The 22,519-nt window shown below is 40.0% G+C and overlaps 1 protein-coding gene across 1 annotated transcript in view; it reads left to right on the forward strand.

Annotated features, from left to right (window-relative positions):
* Nucleotides 1-4,248, forward strand: part of CRB1 (crumbs cell polarity complex component 1) — a 100,819-nt gene extending 96,571 nt beyond the window's left edge. Inside the window, exon 12 of the mRNA XM_030455437.1 lies at nt 4,033-4,248. Within this exon, the coding sequence (XP_030311297.1) occupies nt 4,033-4,248 (216 nt within the window). The remainder of the gene's footprint in view (nt 1-4,032) is intronic.
* The last annotated feature ends 18,271 nt before the right edge of the window (nt 4,249-22,519 follow it).

Below are 22,519 nucleotides of genomic sequence, written 5' to 3' on the forward strand. Positions count from 1 at the left end.
TATTTATACACTTCCTGGCTTTATAGGTGAAGTTATTCGCTACATTAAAATTAAATTAAAGAATTTTTTTTTATATATAATTCTGCCCAAATAAATTTGTCTTGCTCCAACTGACACCCATAAATGTGTAGATAGAACATGATACATGAGATACGTTAGCAAGAAGCAGCTTGGCCTTCTAATCTTAGAGGACTTCATTTTGTTGGTATTACCATGGCCCATCACATCATTTTACCATCAGCACTCACCATCACTGAGGATCCAGCTCTTACTGACAGCCACTGTATATTAGGGGCAGGGGAGCTCTCACAGCTCTTCTGTCACTGAGTATCTTTAAACAGGCTTAGCAGGAAATGCAGGTTGGAAGAGCCCTTAGGAGAAACTCCCAGTCCAACCTCCTGCTCAAGAGTAATAAGAATCACTAAGGTATTGCTCAGGTAGTAAATTAACCCTCCTCCCAGTTACCCTACATATAGGAGCTATTCTGAAGTTGTATTCAGAAATAGCCTGTGCTTACCACATGCTATTTATTTGCAAGAATTATTGCTGCAAGGCTGTCGTAGTGTATGGGGGTCTCCCTGACAACAAATCTCTTCAGCAAAAGATTTGTTTTCTTTGTGAATTTCCAGTTGTCATGTGGCTTTTCTTGTTTGTGCTGAGACAGTGAAGTTTGGTTTGCTCTTTCCAGAGCTTTCCCCTTCTGCTTTTGAAGCTCTAAGGCCACAGGACACCTCCTGCCTGAGGCTCTGCCATGGATTTGTGAGAAACACACCCAAAAAAAAGTGTGTGTTTGTAGGAAGCAGCCACTTCCCAAGCAGCCAGCTCAGGATCCAGACCCTAAGGTGCTCACGTGGGGCACTGAACCTGTGAGACAAGAAGCTGAAAAGTGATGTTGTGATGTTTCATGATGTGCATTGCTGACCACCCAGTGCCCCAGGATGCCCACAGCCACCAGTGATGTGCTGCAGGCATGAGCAGTCCCACTCTGCTCTTTGAAACACCAGAGAGGTTCGTAGCCCAGATCCATCCAGGGTGGAAGCAACAAGTCAGGGCTTGCCAGAAAAGCCTGGGATCTCCAGCTTCTTAAACCCCACAACCTTCTACTATGCAAAACACACAGCAGGTACAGTAACACAAAACCTCTTTTCCTGTTGTCTCAGCAGCACTAGGTTTCTAAAAATGCTGCTGAGTCCTTTTTCTTTTTGAGATCACCAGTTACAATTATCTCAGTCTATCAGCATCACCAAATAGAGCCAACAGGCTCTGAGGTGACAGGGGACAGAGTTCTTCAGATTTTTTCTAGATCCGCCAGTTGATTTTTCAAATTAATTTAACTGTTCAGCCATTAATTACTAAGGCAGCAGTTTGATTTTGATGGGACCAGACTGCAGAGCCTTCAGCCACTCATTCAGTGCTGCTGCTGCTGCTGCCAAGGGGGATACCTAAATGGTGAACTCAGGCAGTGATCTATGGGCTGATAAACCAGGGGACAGCATTTGAGCAGCAGCTGTTTTGTTTGGAGAATCCACCCACAAATATGCCAAAAAGGACACATTTTTGTATTTAGAAATTAGAACCAAAAAACCCAAAGAAATAAGTTTAGCTTATGTATCTGCTCATGGTAACACACCCAGATCTCTAGATTTTATCTAGATCTCTAGATTTTAAGCACTGGGGTAACGTTTTTTACATACTGGATCAAAATAAAGTGTTTTGTCCAAAACAGGTAAGGGCAATATGGATAAAATTCAAGTCACTGGTCAACCAAACCAAATTCACCAAAAGGATAATAGTTATTAAATAGAAACTAGAATTGTAGCAAAATGTGTAGTGGACTGTTGTGGTACACTATGAGTAAGGCTTCTGTAATTATTGCAAACCAAACCAAAAACCCTGTTATGATGATTTTAACTTGAGAATGAGGTTTAGATATGTAACTGCATTTTAGCAACTAACAGGAGGGCTCTTTTTCTCTTCAATTCCTTTAAATTTAGTTTAAAAAATAAAATTAATTAGAAGAAAATCATAGAAGTCAGTTGTTTGCATAGATACAGATTTATAACATGAATGGAAGGAGTATGGGCTGGAAAACAGGAGAATAAGTTCAGGAATTTCACAAACAGGAAAAAGGCAATAGCACCAATTTGCCTGCAGCATGGAATTTCTGTCACAAATGTCCTGGTCAACTCTAGGATCAGAGTAAACTTGGACTATCTCAGTCCTCAGTTTTCTAAAGCTAACAATGCAAATACAATACAGCTTCTGAGAATAAAAAATCCATTAAAGTTCTACAGCATCTCTGAGACAAGAGGAACAATGGCCATACAGTCTAACACAGTACAGAATAAAAGGAAGACCTCAAATATATCTGTAACACCATCAACAGATAAAATGACCTTCTCAGTCCAATGCAATTTAATAGATCAACTTGCTTCATGTCACCTTGTTTTAGGGTTGGAGTCACACAGTCTGTATCCAGAATTAGCTTTTTTTCTATTGGGAAAAGTGTTTTTCTTCAGCCATCAAGGACAGAGGGGAATATTCATCCGGTCATGCATCCCCCAGAGAGAATCCCTGAGCCAAACTTGCTTTTATCATCATAGTGGGACCTTTTACATCAGTGTGGAGGTGGAAAGAAAAAAAAAAAAAAAAAAGAGCAAGGATTGTTTTAACATTTCCCCTCTGGCATTGTTGTTCTTCTGCAAAACCTCAACTCCAAGAAACACATGCACAGCAATAGCAACCCCTTACAGTAGATCCATCACTGAAGGCTAAATCATCATCATTCTTAGGGCTGTAATTCCACTTCCTTAGAAACTAGGAGCAAGCAGATCACTAAAATATCCTGTTCTATACAGTATCTAACTGGGAAATGGGCTCTGACCTGCTGTTTTCCACTTCTAAATATTTTGGGATTTGAAAGTTCAGCCTCAAGCACACATTCATCTATGGCAGTTCAGCTGTCATTTGTAATACAAATCAAAAGATGATGGATGGCAGAATCTGCCCAGAAGTTCAACTCCTACTAGGGCCATTCTGTCTGTAGTGACCACTTTTCCACACTAACCACATCATTTCATTTGCTTCCCTCACCATAAACTTTTTTTTTACACAATAAACCCCATATGAAAATGTGTGTAAAACATTTCATCCACCAACGATAAAATTTCTCTGGTGTAAAGCTTTTCAATTGGCAGATTTGTTTATGCACACTGTGCCTTCTGACATTATCACAATTTCCATTGCCACATGAAAACAGAAGAAAAAAGAAAAATCAGAGCATTCTTACATTTATCCTGTACTTACTGCTTGTGTTTCTGTAGATGAAGCTGCAGAGCCTGTGTGTTGAGGAAGAGCTGGATGAATATTTTGAAACATTTGCAAAAAGATTCTTATTAGTTGCTCACTGAACAGATTTGCACTCTTGTGCAGCCTCTGTACACTTACTTCATGCAAACGTGCTGGTAGAAAAGTTTACTGGCAGGAATGCCTATGGAGTTAATATCTTTTACAAAAATATTTACAGGAAGAGAATTTTCTATATATAAGTACAAGTATTCACATAAAGCTTTGACTTGAATATGTATCTAGTCAAAATAACTCATGTTTAACTTGCAGCAGCAAGGACCAGCAATACCCTGGTCACAACTAAACTAAGGATAATGAATTATTATTAAAGTGATCAAACAAATAACAGCTGAATTACTACCACAGTCTGCAGACATTAACTTATGGGTTATTTTCAAGCAGAAAGAAAGCTGTCGAATGAAATGGGTCATTGGATGAAATTCATCCAGCTCAGCCTTTTACATGAAACATCCAGCACCACGTGTGCACTTTTCTGAGGAGTGCAAAGAAAAAAGTTTGGGTGGGCTAATGGACTTCTCTACCAATAACTGGTGCCTCAGAAGTAGCTCATCTCTATGAAGCCCTGTCCATAAAATTGCTTTTTGTTTCCCTTCCATGGTAGCTCACCTGTGCCTCAGCATTCTCTTGCCGTAAATTATATTGCGATTATTTCAATCCTTCCAGTTGGCAGCTGACTTGATGTGGAACATATTCGCCTCCATTGGCTCAGTAACCCTGGCCTTGTTATTGATCCTCTTCTTGGCAGTTGTGGTTTCAGTCATTGCTGCCAATAAACGGGCAACCCAAGGGACCTACAGCCCCAGCCGGCAGGAGAAGGAGGGATCCCGGGTAGAGATGTGGAACATGGTGCAGCCACCGCCGATGGAAAGGCTGATTTAGAAGCAAGGGCTTCTCCCTCCTGGAAGATTGCTGAAAGGGGACAGTGTATATATGTTAGATATATTAATATTAATTTTGATACCAGGAATACTCATAAAGATTACAAGGACTTTGAGCTTTCGATATTTTCAATACCATTAAAATTCTTGTAGCATTTAAGTGAACCAGTGCCATTTACCACGGTTTTGGAGCAACTTGTCCAAGGACAATTTTTATTTGCACTGGAAGCTCCAGCCTTGATAATCAGCAGCAGGCATTACGGACAGTAATGGCTCCTGGAATACACATAAGTGCCTGTCTTGGATCCAGCACCAACAACAGCTTCTCCTTTGTTCTTTCCTTTGACTGCTGCAAAAGGAGATGCAGACAAATTGAATGAGCCTGTACCATAAAGACATTGCAATTCTCTTATCAAAGGGTTTAGTGCTAGAGCTGTTTCTCAACATATCTACTTTCATCTGTTAATCAGGGATTAAAAAGAAGTTGTGCAAAAACTCTCAAAAATAAATGCTTTGGATTTTAACTGGTTTTCTTTCCTCTGGTTCCCTCATTTTATCTGCTGTTCCTCCACCTTCTGTTGAAAAGAATGTCAATTTCCACACATTTCTCTGAGTATAAAAGAACATGCCCTAAAATGTCCAGTGAGCACAATCTGAACTCTTAGGAGACATTGGAATATAAACATCCTAAATAAATTCTGCCCATCTACACTAATGCTATTTTCTTATTACAATGTTGCTGTTACCAACAGTCCATTTTATAAAACTACTTCTTCTCATATTGTAACCATACATTGGCTGCCAAAACACATGCTCAAAAACATTTCCTAAAGCTCATGGAAAATACCAGAAAAGAGGCAGAAGTGGCCTACACATAAAGCACTGGCTTGGAAATAATTACAACAGACTTGGTGCTTCTCCTGGACCTCAGACATCTCGTATGATCACAGCAAATAAATTTTTATGCTTCAATTTTCCTCTTTTAAAACAGGGGTAATCCCGTTTAACTACCTCATAAACCTCAGCAGCAAAAGGATTGCAACTGTTTGTTGAAAAAGAAACAAATGCATAAAATGTGATGGAATAACAGGAGAAGTTTGGAAGAAATCTTGTCGTGAAATCTTCAAGAGTTTTAATGATCATTCTTGGAGCAGGAAAGACTGTGCCAAAAATACACCCAGCTCAAAGGGGTATTTGAAACGTAGAGGCAAATTTTAGCAGGATCTCATCCAGTTAATTTTCACATGTAGTCAAGAAACTAAAGCATAAACATTGCTCCCACACAAGCTGAACCCACAATAAAGAGGCAATGCAGCTCATCGTGGCATTTCTTTCTCCCTGCAGTTCAGCTCATACATTCCCACAGTTGTGGGAATACACAGATAACAGACATCAGCCCCTAGATGGTCATCCCAGGAGTTGCACAGTAGAGTATGCACACTCACCACCTAAGAGTTTAACTCATCTTTTTAATTAATGATCAATTCATAATTATCTTGAATGAACCCCTTGTAGAGCTGCTGAAGATCCGTGTCACCCACATTTGTTTTTGCCTGAGACAATTAGCAGTACCTGGGTCACTGCACTCATTTTGGACTTTTTGCAGTCATCACCAATATTTTTCAGAACAAGGCACTAAAGAAAATACAAGTGGATGGTAAGATTCAAGCTGAGTTAGAAGAGCAGAATGTAGTCACGGCAACAATCACAACAGAATTGATTCTAGCCCAATTTACAGCTTTACTCCTGCAGCTCATTATTTTGAATACAACTGCTATACAGCTGCAGTCTAAAACCAGAGTTCAAGTGGCAAAGAATGGTTACCAAAATATTAATGGTTACCAAAAATATGATGGAAGGTAAGAGATATCAGAGATTTAGGGTAGAGCTTTTCAAATCATGGCATAATGTAAACACAGATGTAATAGCTTTAAACCAAAACTTGCTTTAGCCCAGCATTTGCCCCAAGTCATTTCAGAAATAGCAGCAGAATGGTTATAACAAAGATCTAACTTTGAAGTTCACCTTTCTTTGAGCAGGAGGTTGGACTAGATGACATCAGCAGGGTCTTTCCAGACTCAATTAGTAAATGATTCAAAGAAAAAGGACAAAAGAGAGACAGCAGCTGAAGAGAGAGGCAGTTTGCAAGGGGAAGGAATTATTGTTCACGAAGACAGAGCAGGAAGAAGGAAGTGGCTGGAAAGAAATTCTGCTTCTCCCTGTGTTTTGGCTTTCTGAATGAAATTTTGGAGACAGAATAACAATCTGTACAGAGGTAATCAAATATTTGAGAAAGTTCTTGCCACACAGAGAATCTGTAGGGCTGATCAAGAAACCCAGGGATGTATACAGAATAATGAAGAGGCAGAAAAGATGAAAGTCTGAAGAGTTTTCATACAGCCCAAAGAGAGCTCTGACAGAATGTGTTCCTAAAGAATTAAAAAGACACAACAGAAGAAAATCTCACATTGAAATGAGTGAGCTCTGTAGAAGGTAAGTCAAGGAAACAGAAGGCAAGGGGAAAACCTTTAAACTAGGAATGGGGTAAACTGGGATTGCTGTCAGTCTCAGCAGAGAGGAAAGAATAAAAATCATGAAAATCCATGCAAAAATGAGAGAAGGAAGTGAAAGTGGATGGCACTTGAGGAAGGTGGAGGCAAAAGTGGGTTGCAGCAAGGGTGAAGCTGGGTTTTCATAGTAGTGAGACCACAGGAAAGGCAGGGAGGAGAGTGAGAGAGAGGTGAGTCAGGAATGAGAATTACCCACTGAAGCAGATCTGTATGAGATAACTTATAGGGAACGTTATGTTGCAAATAGGGATTAAAATACGAAATATTCAAACCCCTATTCATAGTCTTACAAGAAACAAACAGGCCCAAAAGGCACAAATGTCACTTTTAAATACACTTTCTGAAAATCTGAATTAACAAAGAAACATCCAAAGGAGGAAGGGAGCAGATGCTGCAGCTGGAGGAGCTCAATAACAGCCTGGAGAAACATAAAAATTCCCAAAGCCATCACTATATTGCCATGATATAGTGACCATGAGATGCATGTTTAGGAAGACTGACTCTTCTGGGCCATGTCCCAACCAGGGAACAGCAGTTAAGACAAAAGAAAATACATTATAAAGAGTGTCTAATACCATGCCTGCTGAAATTTAAACCCCAGATTTAGACTAATGCAGGAGATGTCAAGCTTTTTGCTGCTTCTCAGCCCAGGGATAGAATAAAATGTGCACAGAACAGGCATTCAGGGAAGAGTAATAATATCTAAGAGTTGTGGAGAACATTTCTGCTGCTTTGACATTGCCCTCTGGTTTCCTAAAAGCACTGATAGCCTCCAACAAAAGATCTCCACACAGAAGACTTAAAATATTTTAAAATTACATTTGTTTAACCTATCTCCCTATTTAATTAAAAATAAAATAATTTGGTTTTACCACTAAAGAAACTGACATACAACATACTCCCCATCTTTACACGTTGGAAGTTTCTCTTAATGTCTAACAGCCTTCTGCAAACTAAAACAAGTTGCTAAATTACAGCAGATGATCTGCTCTGCACCAAATCCCTCTGAAGATACTCAGAAGCAGGGGAAGAAGGATGAAGCAACTTACTCCCTTCTCACAGTTCATTCCCTTTTCCCAGTTCATTTCTTTTTCCCTTGTAAGAGGGGACACCAGCCTGTGAAACACTGAGGAGTAACTTCAGAGGCCCAGGAATATTTACCTAGGCAGCTCAAAATTATCACAGAGCATCCCTGCATTATGTGCCTTCTCTGTTTTATGTAAAATTAACTATTCCTTCTTTCTCTGTACATAGTATGTTTATAGCTTATTTGATGTATTGACTTTACTATTTTCTGTGTTCAGGATCAAAATGACCAATAAATAAAGACTGTGTGAAACCACATGTAACCTGTTTTGGTTGCTTTCTTTCTTTCTTTCTTTCTTTCTTTCTTTCTTTCTTTCTTTCTTTCTTTCTTTCTTTCTTTCTTTCTTTCTTTCTTTCTTTCTTTCTTTCCTTCCTTCCTTCCTTCCTTCCTTCTTTCCTTCTTTCCTTCTTTCCTTCTCTCTTTCTCTCTTTCTCTCTTTCTCTCTTTCTTTCTCTTTCTTTCTCTTTCCCTTCCTTCCTTCCTTGCTTCCTTCCTTCCTTCCTTTCTCTTCCCTTCCCTTCCCTTCCCTTCCCTTCCCTTCCCTTCCCTTCCCTTCCCTTCCCTTCCCTTCCCTTCCCTTCCCTTCCCTTCCCTTCCCTTCCCGTCTTTCTGTCTTTCTTTATGGGATTATTTCATCATACGTTTGCAAAGGAAATTATCCCCAGGCCAGAACTATATTTGCAGTTTAAAGAGAAAAATTTGCCATTTGGAATCAAGTGATCAAGAAACCTTTTCCATGCTTGGGTATGAGATGAGTGTGCTTTGTGCTGCAGTTGGAGTTTCCAGCCTCAACATTGCAATCTGCCCCATCCTCTGACTCCATCCCTGCCAAGGGAGAGTCCTGTGCCCATCAAAGGGAGGGGGTTTGTGCCAGGTTCTAAGGAGGCAAGGACCAATACAGCTTCACAGGAGGTAATTTATACAAGCTGAGAACCACAGGCTCTGTTTTACAAATGACTGCTGTCTTTCCAACATTCTGGATGAGTGCAGCCAGAAAAATGCTAAGCAGTAAGAATTTCCTCCACTTCATCTAAATCTCATTTTCACAAGGGGCTTTCTGCTCACTTCAGAAGTTTCATTCTTAATTTTAAACGAAGATCAACAACCTCAGAAACCAAGTCCTGTTGTTCCAAGGCATCAGATAGTTGTAACTTGAAGGGTGCCCTTGGAGGAGTTCAACAATACTGATGCTTGCAGTTGGGCTGTCAGCCCCTCTCCAGCCCAGCTTGCTGTGACTGCATCCCAGGACACCTCTGAGTAAGAGAGATTTCAGACAAACTAAACATTATTCCTTCATTTTCACGTGCCTCCTATCAGCAATGCCCAGCCCTGCCCTGGTGGCCATCTCAGCAGCTGACATCCCAAATAGCAGAGAGCACTGAAGAGGCAGCACTTCGAAGAAACTGCTGCTGACAGCAGGATGATGCTGTGAGGCAAGGGCCAGCAGCCCATTCTGCCTCACTTCTTGTCACTTCCCATACTTGACACGGCCTCTCCTTCCCAGCTGAGACTGGCCCATCCCCACACCTCTGGCCTTTGGGGCTTTTGGAAGGGGGACCCCTGCTCAGCTCTCTGAAGGACTGTCATGAAGGTAAGCAAGTAGCTATAAATTCTCTTAGTAAGAACAGCTCATTTTGCAGAAATGATCCAACTGGGACAGCAGGAGAATACGACCTCTTGGGGGAGAAATTCTGTTCCCTGCATGTTGGTGTCAGACACCAGCATCCTGTGCTGCATCCAGGGCAGCTGTTTGGCATTGAGAGCAGGGCACTTGGAGCACCTGCCAAATAATTGCAGCATACACTGTGGTGAAACCAGTTACACCACCTTGAGGAATTACTCCTACCTCCTCCTTTGATAAGTGTGCATCAGCCACTGCTGCCCCATCACGTATTCCTTGTGAAGTACACTGCTTCAGGGCTTAGGTTGAGCATCATGACTTGTTTTTAAATAACTGTCCAATATTTTGTTTCTTGCAAGTTTGAACAATTTATTTATTCTACAGTGTGATTCTCTACAGAGAATCCAGTGTGACAACGGGACTTGTGAAAAAGTTGATTTAACTGCTTGAAGGAGTAGCACCTCTTAAGTCTGAACCTGAGGAATATCTCAAAAACCATGAAACACAAGCTTTGCCAGTAGACCTCACTTTCCCAAGCAATTAACACTGATGAGTGTCATCTGACCTTGTGGGCTATAAATAGAAAAGATGCTTTTATATGCTCTCTGGAAGATGAACACCTCCACCACCAAGGACTTGTTTCATGATGCCACAAGGAACCTTAAAAATTCTTACTTGTTGGAACAAAACAGGATTATCTTTCCTCTTCAGTACAACTGAGTGATCTGAAATTCTGACAGTACATGACTTACAGCTGGGATGCTGTGCTATGTTTCCAGCCACAACAGGCCTGCTCAGCACAGGGCTCTCCGATGGAGAATCCTCTCCCTTCCAAGGTCTCCAAAATTCCTGTCTCCTGGGGAAACAAGAAAGCCTCTGGCCCATCTGTCTCTGCACAAGAAGAAGCTGTCAGTGTCTGAATGCTGGCTACTGATTATTGTGGAAACAGATGCTAATTAATAATAAATATCTAAATTGCAGTATTAGATAAAGAACATAGTTTATAATCTTTTTTTAAATGGCCATAATAAAGTCCCACAGCAGAAAGCTTCTCTCCAGGTAGGAGGCAACTGTGACAACTGAGTCTTTTTCCCAGCCAAGAATTCCTGTGCTGTATTTTATTTAACATAAGCCCCAAGTCTCCTGCAAGTCTCACTGCAGGACAAACCTTCCATGTGTAATGTCACATAACATCCGAAATCATGGATCAGAGGCTTTTTGGCCAAGTTCCTCTTCCTGTGCTATTCAGTCACCTCCCAGCTAAAGAAAACTGACACCTCGGAAAACAATCCAAGGAAAGAGCATCAGATCAGACATTGTAAATCAATAAAGTTGAACAGTGAGCAGCTGACACTAAAATTTTGCCTATTGCAAAACGTCACAGTTGGATGGCTGGATGGGGCTTTCATGCCCCACTGAAGCATGCACAGGCTTCAAACTACTGGCATGTGTCAAGATGCTGCAAAAACTCACACTTATAAAAGATACATCTGGTGTGTGTTCATTGGGAGCAGAGTGAGGTCTTGTTTGAATTGCACATATGAGTCTGATGTGGAGAGCAGGCAATACCCTCTGCCTCATAATGAAAGCATGTTTTAACCTAAACTCCTCCATCTATAATGCATGCCATGAGGTGTGAAGACCTCTTGCACGTTGAAAAGCCAGGGTATAAATTATGAATCAAGGCACAAGTGAAGTCCTGAAGGCCATAGTTCTCAGTTCAGTGCTGATTTTTCAAGGTTTAGGTCCCTTCAAATTATGTTTATAGGATAAAAATGCATTGGAGACTTTATAAAGCAACCAAATTGAGCAATGTTGTTGCATTTTGACTTGTCTCCACAAAAGTTGCTTTTAATTTCTGTTTTACCAGGCTGCAATTTTTCTTTCCCCAAAAGCATTTAGTGAAGCATTTACCAGCAATTCATCCAACTCACACACCAGCAAGACTGACATGTTCAAATCGTGAGTTTAAATCATCTTTTTTTGACCAGAGAAAAACCAAACAGGCCTTCATCTGGTTTTATGCTCTTCACAGTCCTGGTTAAAGCACAATATGTTTCTCAGCTCAGTATTGTGCCTGACCTTCCAGGTTTCACCTGTAGATTCAGCAAAAGTGCAATTTTCCTCGGCATGTATTGCAATAACCTGTGATGACAAAAATGTCTGTATCCAATTTAAACCCACTTAGTTTCACTGGAGACCTGTGCTAAACTTCACTCAGCAGCAAAAATTCAGCAACAGTGCCAGCAGCAGTCCTGCAGGAGTGAGAGCAGCCCCAGAGGGTGGGCTCCACCTGGCAATCTTTATTATCCATGACCCTTTGGGCTGGGATTTCTTTTTTTCCACCAGTACATACAGCTATTTGTACCTCAGCATGTTGGCAATGTCCCATTAGTCACAGCACTGGACAGCCCCAGGTTAAGTAGCTGCTTTCTGTCCCAGAAAATCAAACCCTTGATGTCTTCCATGTAGCCAGTACACAGTATTAATACCATTTCAGGTGTTACTCTTGAGTATTACTTCCCAATCTTTAGGCAGCTTAGAAAGGCATCAGTCTGCAGGGTAGATGTGTCAGGGTGTTTCCACAGATTCTTGCTCCAGCTTAAACAATTAAATGCAGCTTTAGCTGCTTTTTAGTTATCTCCACAGCAAGCCAGCAAATGATGCCCAAGTGCTGTGTGGATCCAGCAGTGCCAGGGCATCCTGCTGGTTCTGCAGCTGCTGGTACCAACCTCAGTGTCCAGCTGGACTCACCCAGTGCCCAAGCAATTTATTCCAGAGGGATCTGTTGCAGGATCACAGACAGCTATTTCCAACCTGACCCCAGGGAGAGCAAGGCTTTGGCAGGTTTTTGCATGAGAAATGAGCCCAAAAGAGAAGATGGTTGCAGATCTTCCTTTTGCAGATGGCCCAGTGCTGGCACAAGTGATTAAGCCAGCCCAAGAAAAGATCATCCCAGTTCAAAACTGTGGGTAAGCACCAGCCAGAGAAACGTGGCTGTGCTCAAGACCTGCATGGACTGGATTAGCCTGTATTTGTAACTCAGTCCTGGGATCCATTTTTCTCATTTGGCCTGCCTGAGGTGTAGAAGTCATTAGTCAAATTTTCTGAAGGGAAAAAAAGGGGAAAAAACAATTACACAAGTACTGGTCTGCTGACATTTAAAATGAGACAATGATGAACATTAAAAAAAAAAAAAAAAAGTTAAAAAAAAATTCTGGGCCAGCAACCCAAAGGACCAGAGACAAATCATAAAATAGGATGCAACTAATTAGGCTGAAATGCCAGCAATGTTCAGCAGATCGTTCAAAGTATCCACAGTGTCAGGCTGCTACCATGACCCCCAGCTCAAATATGCCAAGGGGAAATGTAGAAAAGAACAGAATCAGATAAGTTAAATACAAATATTTTAAAATGACATTTTAATTTCTACATTACCATTGTAACATTTTCCAAATCATTAAATAAGCATGTCACCTAGTCTCAGAGCAGGCCAAATGTCAGGTGTTTGTATGTATTATTCAGCTGAACATTTTAAGTACATAATCCTTCTCATTGCTAAACAGGTGGTATTATATTAACAGGTTATTTTCTTAAAAGGAACAGTGAAGAGAAAACTGCTGATACTATAGAATGTTAAATTAGTGACTGAGGAGCCAGTGCTAGCACAGAACTGAACAAAGGTTTGCAGGGAGGATGGGGGGAGCAGGCAGCCAAAACTTCCTGCTGGACCTGTGACTTCTAAAACAGGTGACACAGTCTCAGTCATCTGTCAGTATCATCATTGATCAGAAGTCATCTATTCCAATTTAAATCAAATCACCAACACTAAATCACTCTCCAGAAAACTGGGCTCCACAAGTTTTAAGATGAGCACGTCAAGACTAAAGCTTGAAATTAAAATATGTTTTTTAACTTTTGGCTTTTTAATAGTCCAGGCTGAGAAAAGCACCCTCTGACCATCCTGAACACACAGAAACATTCCTCTTCATCATTTGGGAACCGTTTTAAGATAAATCAAATGAAGTGATTTTATACCAGAATATAAAAATACTCATCAGTATAGTAGTTGAGCTATTCATAGGACTATACATACCTGAAAAACAAGTTTCTGCAGGCAAATGAGTCTCATGCAAGGCTTCTATGGCAGTGGAGCAGCATGGCATCAGGATCCTGGCCCTCTGACATTCAGGAGAAGAGTAAAATAGCCAGGCACAGAAAGCAGATTATATGTGGCCAATAGCACATTCCAAACAGGCTTCCCAAACTTTGCTCTTAGAACTGGCACTTGTTTATGTTTCATATAGAATTTGTAACAGGATTGACAGCCTCTGGGAGTTTAAAGCTTAAGAAGCTGCCAGCATTTTTTCTGACAGATGAAAATCTGCAGCCTGACTCTGCTCTGCTTTATCTCAATACCAGCAAACCCGCAACATCACTGCAGGCATTGCTTTGGTTTGTTGTTGTTGCTATTGCTTGTCACATCAAATATAAATCAAAATCAAAATCTCTTGGATTTGATGAAGTTACTTTTCTTTTTATGAACATGAGGTTAACTCTGATTTCTGGAGAGCAAATGAAATGCTTTGTCCATCATCCATCTATGGCTGCAGCTGCACTGTGTGAAAGTATCTTGCAAAAGCAATATTCTCAGCTGCTCTTGGAACACAAACAACCAAGAAGCTTCTAATGAAGCAGAGTGTGACTTCTCCTAAATAAGTCCCCAGCAAGACACTGCTTTGAGTCAGTTTTTCCCCTCAAAGGCCACAACTCTTAATGACATGCCAGCTTTCACCCCCAGGGTGCCACCATGGGACTGGAATGCCAAAGCCCTTTCCAGACACTTGGGACAGCTGCAGTGACAGGGACAGAGTCCTACTCTACCATCTGGTTAAATTTTGCCAGCTCTGACCAATTTGTCATATTACCTCCTCTTTTTTGATCTTTTTGCCATGCTTAGGTTTGAAACAACTTTTTGAATGGAACCTTCCATAGAAGGCAAGCTGCAAGCACACTCAGTTCCTTGAGACAACAAACTAAGGAAAGCAGGCAAACTCAGCCTCACTCAATCCTCATACTTGCTCACTCCTCCTGCAAAAAATTACAAAGACTTCTACATTCCAGAACGTCCGCCATTGGCTCATAATCAGGATCTATGACAAGAGGCTCCTTGGCACAGCCATCTGTTCATCAAGAACTGAAGAAATACGTGGGCATGCCTACTGGCAAAGTGAAGAAATGACTGCAAGATGTCTCTCCCTTCAGCAAGCAGTACAGATCTCTGTGCTACCAGTCTTCACAGCTTGCATCACTCTTCTAGCTACAGTAAGCTAGTAGGAGTTTAATAGCAAGTGTTAAAATCACACCCTCTTTGTTCTGCAGGAACCTCATTTGTAATTGTTTCATCAGTTGTGGATTCACTGCATGAGTATGGAAACCAGGCTCCATGGTTTGTCTGCATAAGATATTAAAATGCTTTTAATTTAGAAGACTGAATCACAGATCAGACTGCACTGCCCAGACATTTAAAGTAAAATCCTGACAGAAATAATTATACACTCACATAAAATGTCTCAGCAAAGCAACTGTATTAAGAAGCTAAGTCATACCCTGAGAACTTATTCACAATGTGTTATTGTTCCATGTGTTACTTAGCCTGTCTGAGCTAAAACTAAACCACACCTTCATTTTCCTTCCTGACCCCACCCAAAGCCAAGGGGTGCTCCCTGCACAGGCAGTGGGAGGGGGAGAGCCCCACTGTGCCCCGGGGCTTCAGCCAAGGGTTCTGACAGACCCAGGTGGGGATGAGGTGAGGTTCTGGTGACCCAGCAGCACACAGAGCCACCCCCCAGTCAGATCTGATCACAGGAACTATAGGAGGCTGGGCTGATCATAGAATCATAGAATTGGCTGGGTTGGAAGGGACCTCAGAGATCATCGAGTCCAACCCTTGAACCACCGTTGCGGTTGCTAGACCATGGCACTGAGTGCCACATCCAGTCTCTTTTTAAATATCTCCAGGGATGGAGAATCCACTACTTCCCTGGGCAGCCCATTCCAATGCCGGATCACTCTCTCCGTAAATACTTGATACTTGATACTTGTCACACTTGGCTTAAAAATATAAAAATGCTGGGTGATATAATAATCACTATTTTTTTAATATCCAGTGTTAAAGGTTCAGATTTAGTCACCCATCAGCTATTACTACTGCACCTTCTGCATGCAGGTTCCCCTGAAAAGCTTAATTTCTTAATCCATAAACTGAGATAATGTACCTACTTTTTTGGTAAGAACTTGAAGAGCTACAGATAAAAAAAAAAAAAGTTGTTTAACAAATAGGCATGATTAGACAAGATTTTTAAAAGAACCAAAATACCATTGGAACTGCAAAGGTAATCAGCATTTAACTTGTGCATTGTATGAACAGTAATTAAGAAAGAAAAAACACCTTTCAGCTTCCCCTATGCTTGAGAAGCTGAAATGACTGTTCAAGAAGAAAACCATCCAATACCATACAGTGTCAGGGTATTTTTAATCTCCATACCTGATAAGCATGAAGCAGCTATTCAGGTCAACCCATCAAACAAGAGCCTGCACCACCCATGGAATTTTGATACTGTTAAGTTTTATTTTATAGCACAGTGTTGGGCACTTTATGGCAATGTGGAGTTCACCAAAAACTTCTACTGACACCACAAACTTGGGAGGAGGGGAAGAAACCCTGCCCCATAACACAGCACACATCACAGTTCATTCTCTACATCTACACAGTGCACTACTGACAGGAGACTAAGGTCTGAGTTACAGTTCTTGAGATGGCTTTGAACAGTAGTCCATAGGGTGCAAAAACGTGGAGTAAATTGTTAGATCTGGTTCTAGTTTTATTTAAGGTCAGTAAATAAGTAAATTTTTAAGACTGTTAGAACAATGCTGGTTGGGTTGGTTTTTTTTAATCTCCAGAATTATTAAAGTTACCAATAAAATTTCAAAACATCCTGTACTTCATGCCTCTCCTACATGTATTAAATGCTCACAACAAGGACATTGTACGGAATGGTTTTTTAAATGTCACAAAAAAGACCCCATACAACAACATTCTAAAAAAAAAAAAAAAAAAAAAAAAAAAAAAAAAAAAAAAAGAAAAAAAAAAAAAAAGAGAAGCCTTGGTATACATGATGGTGCTTTGTTCTGTGTTGAGGCATTTCATATCATATCTGACACCGATCAAAAAATAACAAACACAAATTGTCAGCTGGCTAAACATGTAAGCATTTAAATTCTCTTCCTCCTCAAAAATTGTGAAGTAACAGATGTGATGTGCTTTAGTGCAAGCTGCACCAAGACTGGCTGTTCCACAGTGCTTTATTGCCTCATTCAAGTATATTAATTTAAAGTTCTCTAGGGAAAACGAAAGGTTAAAACAAAATGTACATCAATATACAAAGAAATTAATTTACAGAAATAAAAAGGATACTGGCAATATTAGTAGATATTTTAAGTAATGACTTATGATAATTAGGGATGTCACAAATGGGATTCTTAATACATATGGTCACCACCATGAGCTTTCACTTCACTGCTGGTACTGAAAAGCACTGCTTAACTCCTCATCTTGATCAAAACATCAGAGATTCTAATATTTTAATTTATGTCAATTTAACCAGGTCACAGTTTTAAGCATTACATAGAACTACTGGTATGCAAACATTGACTTAGGCCTAGTCATCTTCATAGAATGTGACATCCACAATCATTCTCAGTCATTGGAAATATACATTTGCCTCATTAGAATATATTCTTCATATTTTTATCATACAACCATTTTTCAAAGCTACATGTAATTTTACACATTTTGAAAAATACCATTTCAAGGATCTGCTTGGAAAGCAGACGTGCACTACTAAATTACTTTGAAACAATGAGAAATATTGCACAAAATTCACCAAAGATTTGAAAGTCAACACATTTCCCCCCACAATCAAGTAGCTCCCTTATTTTCAACAGAAACAAAATGTCAAGTCACACAGAATCATACGAAATGTCAACGTACTTGAGCTCAACTTATTTTTCAAATGTTAATACTGTTACTGGACTCTAAATACATAAGTTGTTAGTATTGACCTATGTAATAATACAAATTAATTTGAGTACCCTTTACTACAATAAACCTTAGCATGACTTCCAACTGTGTTACCTGCTTCCTACTTCAACCCAGCAGAAAATGGCAATGGCCCTGCCCATCTCATGGCTGGTGGATGGTCTTCAGCAGTAAGGTGGCTGTGGACTCATCAGGCAACTCTATGTAGAAGCAGCTTAGCAGCTTCCAGTACTTTCACTTGGCCACTGACTAAAACTGTAAAACAGACACTGCAAAGCAAACCAAGAAAGGATTTGCACAGAAAAAATGTACCATCCCTTTTCCATTCCTTTATTTTCAACCACCCTGAGGATCATGAATTCTAGACCAGCTGTGATTCATGCTCTTGGGGTGAAGATGAGGACACATCCTATTCAGCCTGGATGCTATTAACAGGTAAACAACTCTTGGCAAAGACATACACATCTAATAGCAGCAAAGAAGTTACTGAAGACAAGTCACATCACCATTCATACTGGTTTTGCTGGTGCATTTTTTTTTATTTCTACATTCATTCACCAAAAATGTAACACGATATCACGGGCACAGACAACCTTCACCATCCTGAGCTTTGCAATAAGGAAGCTGCTTGCCACAGGTCTAATTTTACTAGCCCCATTTGTTCAGCCTGAAATTTCAGGCTGTTGGGAAGATGCTGGCTGGAGTCTCACAGCACCTGGATGGAACCTGGCACTAAGAGAGAAGATGCTGACTCCTTGGAAAAAGAGAGCAGCCTCTCCCTGTGGAGTCAGGGCAGACTATGGGGCTAGAAGGAAGGATCCTATGGGTCCTGCAGGAAGGATCCTGCAGGACCAGGCATTGACAGTCAGTATCACACAGGGAGTGCATTTGCAAAAGGGCCTCATGCTGGCACTTTGATTATTGCATGAAATGTTTCTTCAATTAATTACATGCATAGAGAAGATTTCAGACGCTCCAAGCAATTCCATTAGACAGCTGCACAATGAAAGATTGTTCTGTAGCACTGAATATAATTGGTGGAGAAAGAGAAGATGGTCTAAAACCTGGTTTAACTGTTCTTCTGCTTAGACCTTACATTTTTACAAGAACACAAGGTTGTAAACTAGCTCATTCTAAAAATATGAAAAGACATCTAAAACAGATTTCTGAGATCTAGAACACTCATCTAATAGCATGGGTGGGATTTTCATATGCATGTGTCTAAAACTCCAGCTGAAGTCTGTGTTACCATGCTTGAGAGGGGGCTGCAGTCAGTGGGAACTGCTGATGACCCCATCCAAACAGCAGCAGAATCACTGAAATGCTGAATGACAATGAAGGGTTCTAAGACAACATCTACATCTACTTTTTTCCTTCAGAACAAGCCTATATTTTGGAGCTACATGATGCCCAAATACATGGGCTAGAAGAGCAAACCACTGCCTACTCCACACAGATTGCCCTCTGCATGCATAGAGGGTGGGGAGGGATCACCTCTGCATCCACAGTGCTGTCCTTCCCTAAGAAGCTGTGCTGTTTTCAGGTGTTGCATCTCTGTAAACATGGATGGGAAGGCTTTGACTGGGACAATGTTTTATCCATTCTGCAGATCCCATAGGGGATTATTCCATAAGCAATATCACCTTTGCCTACACAGCTGGGTTAGAATCAATACAACTGAGCTAGAACACTACACAATATCCTGAAATCTGGATTTCCTCAAAGTTATTACACACCTCCTGAGGACTCCCAGGAACAACTAAAAGGTCCCTTTCTCTTTCTACTCCTCCTCCTTTTTCCCCCCAAACCAGATAATTGATACGGCTCATTTCAGGCAGATGCCTATGCAAAACAAATTTGAAGAGATTAAATTCAAGTCCAAGTTTGACTTTCTACATCAGATATTTTTTCCTATGTGTAAGTAACAGATCACAAAGCTTAATCAGATAACCTGGTTTCTCCCTTCAACTGGAGAAATGGGAAGATTTTTGAGATCCTGAAGAAAAGAGATGCTTCTTAAGACCCCAGGAGCTCTGACTGAGCAGAATTCAATTCTCACCATTGGCTGGTGATGAATGATGATTTTCAAGAATATTAGAAGGGTTTCCACAAATAAAAAGCATACAAGTGTGAAATTTGTAAAAATTACTGGACCTGGATGATTTCTCTTAATATAGAGCCCAACGTATTAATAAAAATACTGTATATGTGGCCAATAAACAGTTTTATACTATCACAAGGACAGAGAATAACAGTGTTAAGCCAGAAATATCAGTTGGACTCTATATCTATTTGGTAACTGGTAATTCTGTCTAAATAAGGCACAAATATTAGCCTTTTTAAAAGATCACTGATAGCAAGTGGAAAAGATTCTGCAATATTACAGATATAAAAATTCACCAACATTTAAATTCAACATAGATAATAAGACTGAGCTATTTTTGAACCTATATAAGGTCAAAACCCAAAAAAGACACTCTTTAATGACTGTAAACACTCTATGGGCCTTATAAATAGTAAGAAAACAATGTGGCATAACCAGAGCAACTAATGTTTTGACAGAAGTAAAAATAATTCTAAGTTGAGTTTCATGTTCCATCTTTCAATTCATCTGTCCTCATCCTTTGAGCCTGCATATTCACTCAATGAAACAGTGATTTACTACTACAATGGCTTGATTTTGAAATATTCCACTATCACACTTTCAATTTTATTATCCTCATAAAAACTGTAAGGATATTAGCAGCCTCACGTGGCTTTCATGTCTTTTCTACATAGGTAAGAATGGGACAATCTATGTAGTAATAGGAGGTCAGTGCCTGATTCTCATGTAAAACCAGTAAGATTTATCCTATCAGAGAGGCATTTTTGAAAACCATTGTCTAGCAGCATTCCTGGACATAGGTGTTTGATGGTTTTGAAAGTAATGATGGTCACAATTTCCAAATTTTTTCTATTTTTCTCCTTTAGACATTAACTCTGTTTATTATCTTTAACAACTGAAGGAGACAAAAAGTCATTTTAGATGGAACTGTGGACAGAAACACCATGTCAGAGGAAGAGGAAAAGGAAACGAGAATCTTGAAAACCTCATCAACAAAATGCAAGGACAGGAATGAGAGTGAGTCAGAAGAGCTACCAGAACCAAGAGCTTGGTGCTGCCTCTTCTCTGAGACACAGTGGGCAGTGCTCCATTTGGGCAATGCTTGGTACCAGCAGAGGAAATCCATTCCTTCTCCTGAATCCTTCATACAACTCTAAACAAGTATCCATGAGGTTGCTCTGCAGCTTTCTCACCTCAACAGCACCTGAGCCACCTGGTCTGACCCACCTAGAAAGTTTAGAGCAAACATTTATAATAGTTTTTATGATACTTTTGACTTCTAACAGTGCAAAATATTTTGGCAAATAACATTTTCATGTTGTTAAAAAATCCGCAATAGATCATGTGAATGAACAAGAAGAAACCAAGGGGCAGATAAATACTTTGGAGTACAGACCTCTCTCTAATCTGGAATACTGAGATTTTCCAGTAATTCAGACTGTAGATGCCCTCAGGAATGTTAATGTCCTAGTCAGACATGTATTTCTGTAAGATTAGCACTTTTACAACCTTTAATCTTCATCACAACGATTAAAAAATAATAATTCTCAAGGCTTATTCTCAATGCAAAGTACTGGCCCTGCCAGTTCTCATTCTGGAGCAAGATGAAACTTTGGTATTAAAGAAAGCCAAAGTCTCACTCTACATCCCTTTGATAAAGCAGCAAGCATTGCCCCAGTAATGATATGGACCCACACCCTTAGGTCAGGTGCAACGTCATAAAGCAGTCAAAAAGCCCCTTTCAATTTGTGCTAGCTAAAAGGAAAATTAATTCATAAATCTCACCATGGCAACCGATATTAAACTTTGCTACAAACTATGATTAAGGTATTAAACTGCAATATGATCCAAATACTGACCTCATGAGTGTGCTCACTCAGGCCTATACTGAGACTGAGACTTATCATTCAGGCCAAAGAGAAAGAAAAAAGGTTTCTGACATGAGTTTAGAAGAGCAGGACATAGTTCTCAGGCATAGTTCACTTTATACTAATTTCTGCCAGCTGCATCACAAATATCCTTCAAAGCTGATGGCTCCAGTCTGCTGATGCTTAGTGCCTTTTCTGTCCTGAGCTGTCATGAAGGACAATGTATGCATGGCAAGGTGGAGAAGTGGAAAAAAGAAAAGGGGAGGAAAACAAACAAACAAAACAAAACAACAACAACAACAACAAAACCAAACCAAAACAAAAAAACCCACAAAACACCAAAAAACAACCAAACAAAAAAACCCAAAACAAAAAACAAAACAAAACAAAAAAAAGAAAAGAAGGAGCTGAAAAGAAAAAAAAAAAAAAAAAAAAAAAAGGAGCTGAAAAGAGAAAAAAAAAAAAAGAAGGAGCTGCTGGATTTAGCAGCAAGAATTTTCATACTTTAAAGAAATCCAAATATTCCTCAGGAATGCTGCCAGAAGGAAGCCAAATGCTTGTTCTAAATACAACATACACCAAGCCCATTTATTCTCCTTCACTGAATTCAAAGAGAGTTTTGGTTGTTCAGCTTAGCTAAAATAAGAGTTGGATATCTCCAGACTCAAGCTGAATCTGTAATTTTAGTTTTCTAGTGTTACAAGTAATTTTCAGTCATGACTCTTCAATAATTTAACTAAGTTCAACTTTTACATAACAGTAATTTAATCTACCTTTGAAAAGGTAGCTTCTAAAAATGGAAAGAAAACAGTTCAGAAGAGGCACAAATTACTTTTCAAACACTATTAAACTAAGAAAATTAAAAAATGGCAGAAATCTTTAAATTCTGCTTACACTTTCCTTTCTGAATCTTTTTAGGTG

Source organism: Calypte anna, chromosome 8, assembly GCF_003957555.1.
Source record: "Calypte anna isolate BGI_N300 chromosome 8, bCalAnn1_v1.p, whole genome shotgun sequence".
NCBI classification, from domain to species: Eukaryota; Metazoa; Chordata; class Aves; order Apodiformes; family Trochilidae; genus Calypte; species Calypte anna.